Source organism: Papaver somniferum, unplaced genomic scaffold (genome assembly GCF_003573695.1).
Source record: "Papaver somniferum cultivar HN1 unplaced genomic scaffold, ASM357369v1 unplaced-scaffold_10, whole genome shotgun sequence".
NCBI lineage: Eukaryota > Viridiplantae > Streptophyta > Magnoliopsida > Ranunculales > Papaveraceae > Papaver > Papaver somniferum.
In genome coordinates this window covers 20,862,730-20,878,639 of record NW_020618825.1, presented here as the reverse complement: position 1 = coordinate 20,878,639, position 15,910 = coordinate 20,862,730, and the positions used below count along the sequence as shown (strand labels likewise).

The following is a 15,910-nucleotide window of genomic DNA, read 5'->3' as shown; positions in this document are numbered from 1 at the left end:
TCGGGGAATTATCTCCGCGCCCTGAAGTAGTGCTATCTGCGGAGTAAGGGGGAGACGTCGATGACTTGCTACGTCCCCAATCCCGCGGAGAAGGAATGGTATACTCCTGAGAATTTTAATAACTCCTTCGGTGATTACGTCAATAGTAGGAACCGCAAGCCGTGGAGTGTCAGCCTTCGGAATCTCGCTGCTCCTCGGGGCGAGATTCGTCTGTTAAATGAAGTCAGCGATGCCAAGCTGAAGTATGTTCCTGGTACGGAGGGGTTTAGTCATCGGAAACTTTTCCCAGCGCGCGAGAGGATCAAGCGCGACCATGACTACGAGTGGCACGCCACCGTTATCGAAATAGTTGGTCCATGGGCTTACGGTTGAAATCCTGGTCCCCGCGGTTGGCGGCCTACCGAGAGTAGCAAGCCACGCGAGTCTCCTCCTGCTCGTTATGGGGATTTCTGTCCCTGGCGTTTGAACTTTGCGGGTATGAATTTTCCTTATGCCCTTGACGTCGTAGAGGGAGACGAGGAGGAAGGTTCTGGTGCTGTACTTCCACCGAAGAATACCTCAACTGCTCAGGTACGCGGATTCTAGCTGCGCTTCTCCTCTTTTAGAAATTCAACTGTTCGGGAAAAATAATTCTTTTTGTGGTGTTGGTTTTCAGGTGTTGAAGAAGAAAAAGATTAAGCCGAAGCAGTCTTCTACCATTGTGATGGGCGAGGCTGAGGCCCAATAAGAAGTTACTAGTCCAGTGAATGAAGAGTTTGCTGAGGATGAGGAGATTACAGATGGGGAGGAACGTACTGGTACTTCCCCTATCAACTTCGAAGAAGAGGTCTTCGTGGGTCATGATGGTGATGAAGGGAGAAACAAAGCCGTGGTGGCTGATGACGTTGTTATTGGTGACATTTCTGTCCCTGCTGGTGATGTCGCGGATACCCTTCCCACCTCTCGAGAATTTTCTTTTGATCGGATGTACTCTACGGGGGAGTTCTTTGACAATGTCCTCGATTTTCCCGAGGACTTCTCTTTACTTTCCCCCAATGATAATTGGGATGTTCTTGGTGGTGATGGTAATGGAGACGCCACTGTTGAAGATGGTGGCGCGGAGGAGCATGCTGCGCATGTAGGCGCGGAGGAGCATGCCGACATTTATGCTGAAGGGGCCGTATCGGAGAAGGGGAAATCGGTCATTGATGCGCATGCTGGTAATCCTCCACGGTCGCCGACGTCTGAGGGTGAGGACGCCATAATGGATTGGTTCAAGGAAAAGAATCTTCTATTTGTCCCTCATCCCGCCCCTGTTGTTGCTGGGGAAAAGGAATCTACTGCGTATACCCGTCGCATGATGGAGATGTCTTCCAAGGCGCGGGTGTCTGAAGCCTGGGGAAAAAGTTTGAGTGTTCCCGAAGCTACCCTTGTGCCGGAGCCTCCTGCTTCCATTGCAGATATGATGGCCATCGCCGACGGGTATCAATACGGCTTTCCGCAGCAGCGTGTCTTGGAGGTAAATTTTCGTACATACTTCTTCGTGACGATCGAATGCTTCGGTGAAATAATGTTTGTCGTCTTGATGTATAGATGATGAGGAGTGAGCATTGTAACCACGTGCTGTATCAGTTCTTCAAAGCGAAATCTCTGAAGCTCGAGGCTAAGCTTCGTCACAGAGAAAAGGAATTATCTGCGGCTGAGGTGGAAATAGAAGAGCTGAAGAAAAGCCTCAAGGAGAAAGAGAAGCTGGGTGAAGCAGAGGTCGGTCTTCGTTCCGAGCTTGTTGATGTTCGCGCTGAGTTAGGGCAAACTCGCAGCCAAATTTCAGCTTTCACATGTTTTTTTTTCCCTCGCAGTATGTCGTCATTCCTCTATTTCTTAGTTGTTCTGTCTGAGTCTCCCCACCCTATCTCCAGTGGGTGGCGTCCCCGAGCTGATATGGCTTCGAAACGAAAGAGCTCGGAAAAAATCTCGTATTAGAGATCTTGTTGAGAAAATTAAGAATGAAGCCAAGAAATGGGATGCTCGGGCTGAGGAATGGCGCGCGAGGCATGTTCAGATGGTCGACATGCAAAATCTGTACAACCATGATCGTGCTTTATTTAATGGCACACTGTTGTGGACACGCGATAGTCTGCGGGAAGCCCGTGAGCGTACTTCCTTGCTGGAGTCTAGGATTCAGGTGTTGGAAGAAGAATTACAGAAGGCTCAATCCATTCCTCTTCCAGGAGTTAAGGATAGTATGCTCTGTCTTGTCAGAGAAAGAGATGATGCCCGTGCCGAAGTCTGCGCTCTCAGCAATGCTCTTGCCGCGTCCCGTGCCGACGTAGCTCGTCAGGCTGAGTCTGAGAGGAATCTTGAAGTGTGTATGTACATACTTAGCAAAGGGGTCTCAGAGATAAATAAAGAGGTCGACCACCTTCGTCACATGGATTCGATGAAGCATGTAGAATTAGATGCCTGTCAATTCACTCTCACCAACCTTCAACTAGACTATAAGAAATTATCCGTGGAATATGACCATCTTGATGAAGCGCGAGATGCGGTTGTTAATGAGTATGAAGAGGCTTCGGCTTGTGTCGAAGGTATAATCCTATTTCATCGAGTGTGACCGTGTTTTTTCTGCGCTAACTCCGCAGTGTTGTCTTTTTCAGAGCTCGAGGGACACCTTCGCGTCACAAATGAAAAACTTGAAAAGGCTCAATCTTCCTTAGCGCAGCAGGAAGAACAGACCCATCATTTCAAGAATTTAGCGGCAACCCGCGAGGAGGCCGTTGATGCTGCTTCTAGAGAAGTGAATCGGCTATCTTCGTTATTATCCCAAGCCCAACAGCGGACAACAGTTATTAAGCACAAGGCTCGTTGTCAATTGGCTGAGGAGACGAACAAGATGCTGGAGAGGATAGAACTTGGCCTAAAGAACGAGCATGGTCTCGTGAAGAACTATCCTCGTCGTCCAGTTCCTTCTGCCTTGCCTGGCTCCTCGGGACCCTCTTCTGGTGGGAGCGTCCCTTCAAGTCTTCGGAACAATCCTGCCGATGGGGCGACAATCTAGGTAGAGACCGCAACATTTTGTAGAGACCGCGGAATCATTATCCTTCCCTTTTTGTAATCATGTAACAAGAATATTTTGTGCCAATATCCTGTAAAAGGAATATTTTTTGATGTGTATCCTTGAATTGGCCTTTCACTTTTTGTAATCATCCTTTATGAAATGGATCCTTATCTTGATATACCTGCAATGTTGGTTTGTTTTTATTTTAAGCATTTGTGAAAAAACAAAACAAAGTTTTTTAAGTGTTTGGGTGCGATACTGAAGGAAGGTACCTTCGTGATCGTCTTGAGACTTGTCACCCCGCTGGCGAATCCTGGGCCAGAGGATTCCCAGACGGTGGGGGCCGGGGAAACGTTCTAGGATATGGGATTAAAATATTTACACACCCATTCTGTCGACCCGTTGCCTTAAGATTGGTTGGGTATCTCTTTCTGCTGGGTGCCTTCCCCCTGGTCTTACACTTATGGACACTGATGGGGGAGCCCTGAGAGATTGTAGATTAACTATTTTCCCCAATATTGTCGATAGATTCCGCTGACTTGATAATTTGAAATCTTGTTTGATTGATAGGTTGAGGCCTGCAATTCCTCTTCCAGAGATAGAAACATGTGGAGCGATCAGGCTCCCTTCTTCTTCTGGTATACTCCAAGCAGATTCAAGTCTGCGTTGCTCCTATGGGAAGTATGGTTTGAGACACATAGCATTCCAAGGATTCCGGAGGACCTCGCCTTTTAGATTACGAAGGTAGTAGGAACCGTTACCCGCCACGTCGTGTATTATAAAAGGTCCTCCCCACGTAGGTGCTAATTTTTCCCATTTCTTTTCTTGCTGATACCGTGGGATTGTTCTCAACACATACTGCCCCTCTACAAAATTCCTAAGATTTACCTTTTTGTTGTACTCCCTTGCTAGTCTTCTTTGATAATTTTCCATCTTTTGTAATGCTACTTCCCTTCTTCCTTCCAAGTCGTCCAACCTTTCTAACATCATATCTGTTGTGAGGTTTTTCTCCCAAGCTTCGGTCTTCGTGGTTGGCATGAGGATTTCTGTAGGGATGACTGCTTCATCTCCATAAGTTAGAAGAAACGGGGATTCCCCGGTGGCGGATCTTCGTGTTGTCCTGTATGCCCATAACACATTGTGCAGTTGTTCGCACCATCTTCCCTTATGCTCGTCTAATTTTTTTTTGAGTATAAGGGCGAGGGTCTTGTTGATAGCTTCCGCTTGTCCGTTGCTTTGAGGGTATATGGGGGTGGACTTGTTCTTTCTTATTTTGAAAGTATCGAAGAGCATGTCTATATTTTTCCCCTGTAATTGCTTACCATTATCAGATACAATTTCAGCGGGTATACCGAATCTGCAAATGATGTTCTGGAATATGAAAGTAAACACATCCGCGTCTCTGATCCTGGCCAAGGCCTTAGCCTCCACCCATTTACTGAAGTAGTCCGTGGCTACTATCAAAAATCGTCTTTTCCCTGATCCTTCGATGAAAGGCCCGACGATGTCTACGCCCCATTTTGCAAATGGCCACGGGCTATCGACGGAGTTTAACATTGTCGCCAGCGCGTTGATCTTTTTTGCGAAGCGCTGACATTCTTCACATCGTCGGGACATCCTCGCGGCATCCTGTATCATTGTCGGCCAGTAATATCCTTGCTTTTTTGCTTTGTCAGCTAGTGATCTCATGCCGCTATGATTCCCCGCGTCACCATAATGGATATCATTTAGAATTCGATGCCCCTCTTTCCGGGACAAGCAACGTAGTAATGGTCCAAGGAAGGATTTCTTGTACAGGACCCTGTCCCGAAGATCATATCTTCCCACTTTGGAGAGTATCTTCCTAGCTTGTTTCTGATCCGCAGGTAAGCTTCCTTTTTCGAGAAAGGCATGGATCGTCACCCTCCAGTCATCTTCGTTGCTGAAGTCTTCGTCTTGATTTGCTCTTGACAGGATATCCTCTTCGTCAAAGTCATTATGGATGTCTTCTCCTACCTGGTCTTCAATATTTTCTTCCACTGTATCTTGATTGGTAGCGAAGGAGAATTTAGATGCAATCGAAGGCTCGTATACCCTTGCTATTTTAATAGATTCAACATTTTTATCCCTCAGCATGGATGATATATATGCTAGGGCATCCGCGTGCCTGAGGTCCCTTCTGCATAAGTGCCGGAACTTAATGTTCGGGATTTGTGATGCCAATGTTTGGACCAAGGCCATATAAGCTGAGAGGGTGTCATCGTACACATTATACTCGAGCCCTATTTTCCGTATGACAAGCTGCGAATCACTTGTCAGCCTTACCTTAGTTACCCCCATCTCTATTATTATACGGAGGGCATGTACGACATCTTCGTATTCAACAATGTTGTTGGTATGCTCTTTGAACTCCAACCTAAGTGCCTGTATAATCCTTTCTCCGGTTGGGGTGATAATGACAATGCCTATTCCTGCTCCTTCCTTATTTTTGGATCCGTCGACGAAGACTTCCCATTGTTTTTGACTCGCAGGTTCGAGGATATCCATTGGATCCTTTTTTTCTTCCTCGGCTTCTGGTATTCCCTTAATCTCTTCGTCGTTGTCAAGGGGGAGGTCTGCTAAGAAATCCTCCAGAACTTGGGACTTCCGAGAATGTTGAATTTCATGAATGATGTTGAATTGGTCCAGATGGGTGTTCCATTTGGCTATTCGGCCCACTTTTCCCGTGCTTTTGAGGACTTCTTCCAATGGTGCTTTGCATGGAACCCTGACGAGGTGAGTTAGGAAGTAGGTTCTCAGTTTTTGAGTAGCCCACACCAATGCGAGGATGAGCTGTTCAATCTTAGTATAGTTTTTTTCCGCAGAATTGAGGGTCTTGCTGACGTAATAGATAGGTTGTTCTATCTTTGTATTGGTTTTGACCAATACCGCGCTGAATGCGTCCTATGTTGCTGCTATGTACAGTGCCAAAACCTCGTCAGGATCTGGCTTCTGCAGGATCGGGATTGAGGCTAGGTGTTCCTTGATTTTTTGGAATGCTTCCTCGCATTCAACGGTCCATTCGAACCTGCTCCATTTTTTGAGAATATTGAAGAAATGTTTGCATTTGTCCGAAGACCGGGCAATAAATCTGCCCAACGCTGCTATAGATCCATTGAGTTTCTGTACTTCTTTTAAATTTTTTGGGGACGGCATCTCTACTATGGCTTGAATCTTTGCTGGGTCTACCTCGATGCCCCTTTTTGTTACCAGATACCCGAGGAATTTTCCCGAGGTGACACCGAAAGTACATTTCTCCGGATTCACTTTCATGTGATGTTGTCTCATTGCTTCGAAGATATTCCTCAGGTCCTGGTGGTGATCTTTACGCAGCTTGCTTTTGACGAGCATGTCGTCAACGTAGACTTCTAGGGTTCCTCCAATCCATGGCTTGAAGATAGCATCGACCATCCTTTGGTATGTTGCCCCTGCGTTTCGAAGTCCGAAAGGCATTCTAGTGTAGCAATAAATGCCATATGGGGTGTAGAACGCTGTGTGTGGCTGATCTTCTTCTGCCAGGGCTACTTGGTTGTAGCCAGAATGTCCATCCATGAATGACAGTTCTTCATATCCTTCTACTGCTTCTACCAGTTGGTCTATGCTCGACAGGGGACAGCTGTCCTTTGGACATGCCTTGTTGAGATTAGTAAAGTCGATGCATATTCTAACCCCTCCATTTTTCTTAGGAACAATGACCATGTTGGAGATCCAGGTAGGATACTTGACTTCCTTGATAAATCCTGCGTTTAGTAGTTTCCGAAGTTCTGTTTCTACTGCCTCATGATACTCTGGAGCTACTTTTCGTATTTTCTTCCTGAACGGGGGCGTGCCCGGTTTGATGCGTAGCTCGTGTTGGATTACTTTTGGTTCAATTCCCGGCATATCTCCTAGCTTCCAGGCGAACACATCCGCGTATTCCTTAAGTAATTTGGTTAAGGAATGTTCCCTTCCTTCGTCCATTATGGTCCCGATTTTAATCATCTTCGGGTTTTCTTCCGTTCCTATGTTGATTTCTTTTACGGGCTCCACTGGTGTGAACACGGGATTCGGGTTTCCGAAGACTGGGACATTCTTTAATTGCTATTTAGCGTGTTTCTGTTCTTCGCTGGTTGAAGTACTTGTTTCTGTGCTTAGGACATTATCATCTTTCGTCAAGCCATTCCCTGCAGTTTCCTTGAGGAACAGGTCTATGGCCTTCTCTTTCGCGGTTTCTTGATTTTTTACTCTTCGGATTTTTCGCTACTCTTCTTGCTCGTTGTTGATATGATCCTGAGTGGCCTGTCACTCTCGCGTTGTGATCCGATCTCCCTTGATTTCCATTACTCCCTCAGGTGTTGGAAATCTGAGATATTGGTGGTATGTTGCCGCAACTCCTTTGAGCTTATATATCCATTTTCGTCCAATAATAGCGTTGTAGGGAGAAGGGGTGTCCACCACACTGAATCGGGTTTCCAGTTTCATGGGCCCTGCGTTAACCTGCAACACGATGTCTCCCAAGGGCTTCGTGGCTGCTCCATTGAATCCGTAGATGGTGTGATAAGAGGTCATTAACTGTTCATCATGGAGCTTCATCCGTTTGACTGCATCGTAAAATAGGACGTTTACGGAGCTTCCCCCGTCTATGAGGAACTTTTTGAGGTTACATCCAGCTACTGGTAGCGTTAGGACCAAGGGATCGTTATGGTCTTCCATATCTTCTTCGATATCCTCGGCTTCGAAGATGATAGGATATTCCATCCATTCTTCGTGTTCGTCCACCACTATCCCATCGACTTTATATAATTCACAGCGGTCTTCGAATTGCTTCCGTAACCTCTTTCCTATCTGCGTTGTAAGTGAGGGTCCTGTGGCTTCAGAACACGAAATGGTGTTGATTGTTCGGTTTCCTTCCGGAAGTTGGACTGGTTTGGTTCGCTTGGATCTGTCCTCGGTAACATCCTTTCGTACGTAATATTTGAGCTCTCCCCCATCAATTATTTTTTGGATCATTATTTTAAGGTTCTTACACTTTTCGGTCTGGTGTCCGTTGAAACAATGATATTCACAGTAATCTTTAGACTTCTCGGATCTCGGGGGATGCTTTCCCTTAGACCATGGCCACTCCAAGTTTTCCCTCCCTTTGATTTCTCGTAGGATACGAGCATAGCTAGCGTTGAGTTTCGTGTAAACTTGATCTTCGAATTTTCGGTCACCTGCTCTTCATTCATCCCTTCGTTCCTTCCTATCTTCGTGAGGTCTCTCCACTGAGCAACTCCTTTTGGCTCCATTGGTTTGTTCCGCTGAATTAGTGTGGTGAGACCTCTGCGGATATGCCCTCGGGTTTTCCCGTTGAATTTCTTCAAGTCGAGCGTGCTTTTCGATAATTATTCGAAGATCTCCCTATGTCTTAGGCACGCTCCCATGAATTTCAACAAATAGGGGACTCATTCGGTCTAAGCCCCATTTGTAGCAATTGATGCTTACCACTGGGTCCACGCTCCCTATGGATTGGCAGATCTTGTGCCATCTGTTAGTGTACTCCCTCGTGGTTTCCTTGTAGCCAATCGCTAGTGAAAAGAGCTTATCCATTCCGGTGTTTACAGTCTTGTTGTACATGTACGTTCTTAAGAATTTCTCTGCGAGTTGGTCGTATGAGTGGATGGAGTTTGGTGGCAGATTATCGAACCATGATAACGTCGATCCCTTCAGGCTTGACGGGAAGTATCTGCAGAGTACGGCGTCGTTCTTACCCCATCTAGCTAAGACACGGTTGTAGTACCAAATATGTGCAGCAGGGTCCCTGGATCCATCATAGCATTCGAACGTTGGGACAGGGCATTTCAGTGGAATAGGGGTGTTGGCCAAGCGATGATTTAAGGGCGTGGAGTTAGCTTCTCTCATGACCTCTTCTAACCTCCCCCCGCCTTGTTTATTTTTTAATTGCCTGATCTCGGCCATCATCTCATCTCGTAGCTCTTCCATCGCACGGTGGTGCCTTAAATTCTTCTGCCCGTTACCGTCTGACTCTCCGTCGTCATAATCCGGGTCGGATACGCTACTTCCCCTTGTCGCGTCTTCATGAGACGCTATGACGACTCTACAGTCTCGGTTTGGCTCTGGTGCTTTGGAGTTTTCTTCATCAAGTTGTTGGCTGGTCTTCGTGCTTAGAGCAATCCGCTCCTTTAAATCTTGATTTTCTCTGGGAAACAAGGCTACTGCATCTGCGTAAACCTGCTGGCTCTTCTTCAGTTCCTCAAGCTCAGCCATCAGTCGATGTGATTGGTTGGACCCATGATTGGGAGTCCCAGCGCGTGCTACTACGGCCATGGTGCCGCCTTCCTCTACGGTCTGCACTAAAGGTGGCAGAGGTTCAGCTTCGGTTGATGGCATTTCCAAATTGGGGTGAGTGCCCCTCTGCGGTGCTAGAGCCGCCGGTATGGTTTGATTTTGATAATTTGTTGGTGGCATTCCAAAAGTTAGAAGGTGCACGGGTTGGAATGTTCTGGATTCATCCACCCTTTCTCTTGGTTGATTAAGTTGATTCATGGCGCAAGTATTGCTAGCCTCTGCATCCTTTGGGACTACCGCAGCCGCACCGTACTTTGTCGCCGCTGCTCTGAGAGCCGCCGCTGCAACTGAATTAGCGTTCATAGGTGAAGTGATTTCCGCAGTATCTTGCCTTTGACTGGTCATTTTAGCTTTGTCTCCTTTCTGCTTGCTTCGGGTGATGACCGGGGTTGTCCTGGGTGTTTCTTTTGACAAAGCTTTGGATTTTCCTGCTTCCTGCGTCTTTTCCATCACGTGTCCTTTTGTTGACAATGAAATCTCGCAGAAACTCGCCTTCTTTACTCACAATACGTTCTTTCTGCATAAGGAATTTCAAACAAAAAACGGGAATATCCGCGTGAATCGGGTTAGTTGGCGAAATACATTCTTCCAGGAGGATTAATATGCGCAAGTTACAATACACGGGTTAAAGTTTTATTAAAGGAGATCCTTAGTATGAAAACTACGAAAAAAACCCCCCAGAGAGACGGGTTCGCACGAGATCTAAAGAAAATTGTAAATCCACAGATCAAAACAATAAATCTTATCGGTGTACACACCAACAATCCCAGAGTGAAACAGACTGGTAGGTTTTGATACTGTTTATATGGACATGAATCAAAAAAATATTGTTCAATTAATCATTTTGGATATTTCACCCAGGAAAAATAAAATAAAAAAATACATTCTACCTAATATAACCCTCAGCCTTTCAAACAACGTTTTCTGAATAGATTTTCATTATCTGACTAGCAGATCACTTACACAATCAAATAGGTTTATAGTCTGTACATTTAGTTCTTAAAATGTTCCATCACGTACAATATACACGTTCGCACTAACTAATTAGGGGTACCATCAAAGCTTAGAGAACTCTTCAGCAGAAAAAATATGAATTTAACTCGTAGGAAAACCAGCCTTTACCTGATACTGAACAGAAATTCCGGAACCCAACCTAAAGCCTCATTACCCATCAAGCTTCTGAAATAGATCAGAAAGCGTGTCATAGACCATGAAATCTGTAGGTGAGGCAGGTAATGAACCGAGAAGAATATACGATGCAGAAATGGAGGAACTACCATAGAACCGAGAGTTCTCAAGCACACGAGTAGTCACAATACTCCCTTAGGGAGAACACCCCAGAAAAGCACCTGCAACAATAAAACCATGGTTGGTCAGATAAAAGACAGAAGAATTATTTAGTACTCTCAGACATTTTCTTACAAGTGTTGCTCGGTAGTTGCATGTATAACACCTAAGTCTTATAAAAATCTCATGACAGTTAATCAAGGTGAGATCACTTGTAGCTTGTATTAGCCCCTAAAAGCAGAGGGTGGATCACTTAGTGAAGATATATGTTGGCACTCTCATTTTCTCTTCACGAACCCATTATATGTTAACTAACAAAGAGGCTCTAAAAACTCAGAATTGTTTTCCCCTTAGATATGAGCTGGTTAAACCAATGTTGTAATCAGAGGTACAACTGCGAAAAGATAGGTTCATGCCTAAAATAAGGGTATGATTGCACATGTCCCTAAACCTTAATAACATTCCATTCCCAGTTTGTCAACACAATATTAGTTCATCTAGGAAATCAAACTTGACAAGCAAAGTCTTACCTTATTATAACCAAGGATCATGTTAGAAGCCTTGTAGATTTCATCCTCCATTGAATGACACCATGGGAAGTTTACCCATGACCGCAAAGTACTGAGGTCTGTTACGTCATGAGTCGGAAACTGCGCCGCTCGACTTACTTGTTCCATTAAGTATGACTGCTCCGATTCGAGACGTACATAACAAACATCGCAGAATCGTTTTGGATCCTCTGTCCGAAATTTTACTGGCAACAGACTCCTTCCTTTAGAACATTCACGACAAAATATCCCTTCACAAAACCTACAGTGATGCCTCGAACACATAAGAGAATGAATTCTCACACTACAAAACATACATGAGGTACTAGAACAGTTAGGAAGCCATTTCAGTGGCACGACTTCAAGGATTTCCTATATTTTGCCACAATTTGCTTGGGTAAGTGTTTCAACCATCTCCTTCCAATCCTGCTCAATAATATGTCCTGATAGCCATGAAATGGTGCATCCGTGAATATTTCCAGAAGCAAGAGCTTTATGATCCAAACTAAAGACTAATATCTGATCATTTATGTACTGCGTACAACATATGCACGGGTGATGACACAAAATAATTGCAAATTATAGGTGTGGTGTTATAATAAATTCATACCCACTCCGTCTCGGCAAACATCAAAACCAGTTTCATTCTAGTTTAAACATGGGCGAAACCAAATTCCACCAAATATAAAACTGGATGAAACCAGTTTCATCTCAGTTTAAACATGAGTGAAACTAAACTCAGCCGATCTAACACAATGAAACCAGTTTCATCGTATATTAGACATAGGTGAAGCTACATTCAAGCCAATGTAACATTAGATGAAACTATTATCATCCTAGTTTAAACATGGGTGAAACCAAATTCAACCCACCGCTGAATTAGATGAAACTGGTCTCATCCTGGTTCAAACATGGATGAAAACAAAATGCTACTCAATCTAAGAAAGGATGAAATTGGTTTCATCCTATTTTAAACTTGCATGGAAACAAATTCCAATTTAAAACGGGATGAAACCACTTTCATCCTAGTGTAAATGTGGATGAAACCAAATTCAGCTCAACCAAAAACAGATTGAAACCGATTTCATCCACGCTTAAATAGGACAAAACCTCTTATGCAAGAAAAACACATACTAAAATTTCAGCATCTCATAATCACTTTTTAATCACAATCGAACAACATTTCTGAACTAAATTTCATTTACATTTTAGCATTTCTATACAAAAAGATGCACAATTTATGAGTTCTAATATTAAAATCAAAAGTAAATTAGGGATAGGATACTTGCTGGTGAACATTTTTTAATACATTAACTAAAATGAAACAAATTTGAAATCAAATCTAATAAAAAACACAATTAAGGTTAAGAAATTTACCAATTTGAGAATATTCTCCGTTTCATCTTGTGAAATTGATTTAACCTAAAACCATAACCTTTTCAGTTTAATAAATTTTAGAAATTTTTATGAAATTGGCATCCACAGAAAACCACTTTTGATGGTGGTGTTACTGGTACCGATAATGGTGTTTGTTGGATAAAGGTGATGAAATTGATAGCGATGTTCGTGTTTGTGATTGTGGAGGAAATAGAGATGGCAGAGGAAGACGATGTTGTCGACAACGGTGTTGGTTTTCACGGTGGTGGAGATGGAGATCACGAAAGAAGATGATGCTGAGGTGGTGTTTTGTGATGATGGAGATGGTGAAGGAAGAAACGCTAATGGTTGCTGAAGAGATGGTAAAGAAGCCTTTTCTTTTTTCTGTAATGAAGTATAGAAGAAAGTGGAACCATGGTATAGTGGTAAGTTTCAAGTTAAATTATTATCCTGTCCATTTGACCCAGAAAAACTTTTATCCGTCCATTTGACCTAGAAAAATTACCCTTTTGGCTAAATAGCCTATTTTCTGAAAAAACAACTCATAAGGAAGGTATGCAACTAAATTTCCCATTTGCAAAGGTCTAGAATTTGAAAGTCCCAATAAGGATCTGTTTTTGGCTTGCTTTCCTTGAAAGAATTAGAACAAAGGATAAGCTAAGAAAAATTGGGGTTATGATTAAGTGGACAGTTCTTATGTATCATGTGAAAGATTAGGCTAATCTCTTGATCAATCAGCTGCATTGTGCATATTCTCTAGAAGTTAGAAAGATTAGGCTAATCCCAAAACTTTACCAGTCTGATTTTCATTTATTTGGAGCTTGGCATCTCTACAAATTAGAAAAACTTAACCAATATAATCGAGTACTTAACCAGTGACGTCTTTGTCAACGACTCTAATTTTAAGATCAATATTTATAAGTAATCCTGCTGTGATACAAATTTGTGTAATCCTGCATTACAAATTTAATTTGTTGATCGTAGATGAATTTCGAGCTCAAATCATCAATTTAAGCTTAACAAATTAACTATTGTAGTAGAGTAATGTTGTATATTTACTGCATTCTTAAATTTTTTTTCTTGACACATTAACATCAAAGTGGCTTTTAGCTGATAGATAGTACACTTTGGGACTCTCTTTTGAGGACGTGGGTTCATCAAGTCCACTTTGGACAAAACACAAGCTTGTCGAGTGCACACTACCCATTCGGATGGATAGATGAAAAATCATTCCAAATTCGATCCTTTTTTCATTTATTTTTTTAATCGGTAACTACTAAGTATCCAAAGCCAGACAAAGATGAGTAATCTACTTCATTGTGAACCAACACTTGCGGGGATAAGGTGGTGGTACAATCCAACAACAACAAGGTGAAATCACGAGGGTGTAATCAAATGTGAATAGTTGAAACTCATAATCTAATCTTGATATGTGTTGATGTACATAACTCCAACTCAATAAATTCAGAATGGGTCCTATGAGTTTAATGGTGTTAGATCATAGTTGCAGCTCATTAAATTGTACCATATGCCGCACTCAATAACCGAAAAAAATACAGTAAAATATTACACATGTCGACTGCATGAGCCAAAAAGAGAATGTAGGGTTAGCTAGCTACGGCGAAGTTACAAATTCATTAACTCCTTGATCTATTGTTGTCTCCTTATTTCAGAAGTCAATTCCTACCAAAAATCACAGAAATCACGCTGCTTACTTGCCACTTAGACATTGCAGGCTATTTGACATGTTTTTAATTAGACTGATTTTTGTAATGACTATATATTTAGCTAAACAAATTTAATCACTCAAAGGTGAAAGGTGGGTACGATAAAAGTATATGCACCGAAATAGCTGGATCATTTTAAAAGTTACTATAAGTGGTTATCAAATTTCACGCGGGCTTACTCAATCCGTATTGATGAAACAATTGGATCCCCTGGAGTAGTAACCAAATTTCGCAGGGTTGTCATTTATGTGCATTGGAAATACTAGGCCATGGCGGTATGGCATTGATGATTTGAGGTTAGTTTCACTGTATCATCCTCAATTATACAGAAATTGAGCAATAAAAAGCAAGGCATTTACGTGAATAAAGATCATCAGGTACTGCATATATATGCAAAGTTAGTTGTGACTTTTCACTGACAGAATATTAGTATGGCAGGTTAAAAGATTTACAGTGCGAGTGGCCACTAGATAGGTCGGTAGATGATGATAGCAGTATTATTACTCTCTTAGTTCTTTTGTCTCTGCTGGATTCTTCTTCACAACTTGATAGGAAAAGAATGTTCACATCACATGCATGCACGAATATGTCAGATGTATGATGGAGCTTTTAGGTTTTTTTCTTTGCAACATGTAGCACAATGCATGAATTTCATGTTGCAGCTTTATTGCACCAAGTTGGATTTTCGCAAATCAGCTATATCGGTATTTCACTCAACAAGTCGTTGTAGTATAGTGGTAAGTATTCCCGCCTGTCACCCGGGTGACCCGGGTTCGATCCCCGGCAGCGGCCGTCATAATTTTTTTTTTTTGTTCTTCTTCGTTGCTTGAGCTTGTTATGTGATCAATGGAGCGAACCAGCCGAACTTAATTGATTTGCATGAATGAACGGGAATTGGAAATAAAATGAGAATATGACATGTTGGTGGTTGTGGAGATTGAGTTTAAGACAGAAGTTAATCAAGTGAAAGAAGAAGGTGTTGACGCAACTACTCAGGTATTTTTTATTCAACAGTTACAGTCAATCAGTGTACATACATTTCACGGCCAACATCTTACTTTTGTGCTTCATCTATCTACCTAGCGGAAAATTTTCAATGTTTCACGAGTCACGACTATTGGGGAGGGTCTTGGTTTGATGAACAATAGAAGTCCATTAGCCAGATTTCCTTTTGGCTATAGTTTAGCTACTGCATAAAGGTGAACATCAGGATGTTCCAACTTATGATCGAAAATAAACAATTTTTCTATTGGTCATTCATATACAAAAGGAAGCACCACAAAAGATGTAACGGAAAAGGTTTTGAGATCAATATACCGTTTTTCAAATCCCTTTGACCTTGTGATCGAACATCTTCCCTTATGGACGTACAAGCTTGTAATAGTGGCACACCCTACCCAAGGTTCATGGTGACATTATTTGACAGACCCTCCCGTTACTCATGTCTCGTGGTTAACACTGTTGTGCCATGGCCGCACTAAAATAGTGAAAATCATAAAACTGTTAGATGCAGGTGTGCCGTAAGCATAAGTGTGCCGTGAATCTGTTTTAAGTCTAAATCTTCTTGAGTTTAATTTTATCTTATTGGG

The 15,910-nt window shown here is 42.8% G+C and overlaps 1 protein-coding gene and 1 non-coding gene across 4 annotated transcripts; one reads left to right on the top strand and one right to left on the bottom strand.

Moving 5' to 3' along the window:
* Window positions 1-10,302: 10,302 nt before the first annotated feature.
* On the bottom strand, window positions 10,303-12,964 carry LOC113326051 (probable inactive serine/threonine-protein kinase slob1). Of its 3 annotated transcripts, none has more exons than XR_003348266.1 (3): window positions 12,595-12,964; window positions 11,200-11,660; window positions 10,303-10,731 (listed from the first exon to the last, which is right to left on the bottom strand). XR_003348266.1 is itself a non-coding variant. In XM_026573854.1 (3 exons), the coding sequence occupies exons 1-3, from the start codon at window positions 12,618-12,620 to the stop codon at window positions 10,693-10,695; spliced, it is 387 nt and encodes a 128-aa protein (XP_026429639.1). In that variant the 5' UTR covers window positions 12,621-12,964; the 3' UTR covers window positions 10,303-10,692. The 3 variants fall into 3 exon arrangements, 2 of the variants coding, with proteins under 2 accessions (XP_026429639.1, XP_026429640.1); XM_026573854.1 differs by having other exon boundaries at window positions 11,200-11,521; XM_026573855.1 differs by having other exon boundaries at window positions 11,200-11,479.
* Window positions 12,965-15,041: 2,077 nt separating this feature from the next.
* Window positions 15,042-15,113, top strand: TRNAD-GUC. Its single transcript has one exon. It is a non-coding gene; the product is annotated as a tRNA-Asp (tRNA).
* Window positions 15,114-15,910: the final 797 nt, after the last annotated feature.

Bases quoted from the DNA above. Each gene is read 5' to 3' on its own strand.
- LOC113326051 (XM_026573854.1), bottom strand. From the start codon at position 12,620: ATGAAACGGAGAATATTCTCAAATTG. The intron at 11,522-12,594 runs GTAAATTTCTTA...TATGTTTTGTAG, and splicing joins CGGAGAATATTCTCAAATTG to TGTGAGAATTCATTCTCTTA. The intron at 10,732-11,199 runs GTAAGACTTTGC...TTATTGTTGCAG, and splicing joins TGATCCTTGGTTATAATAAG to GTGCTTTTCTGGGGTGTTCT.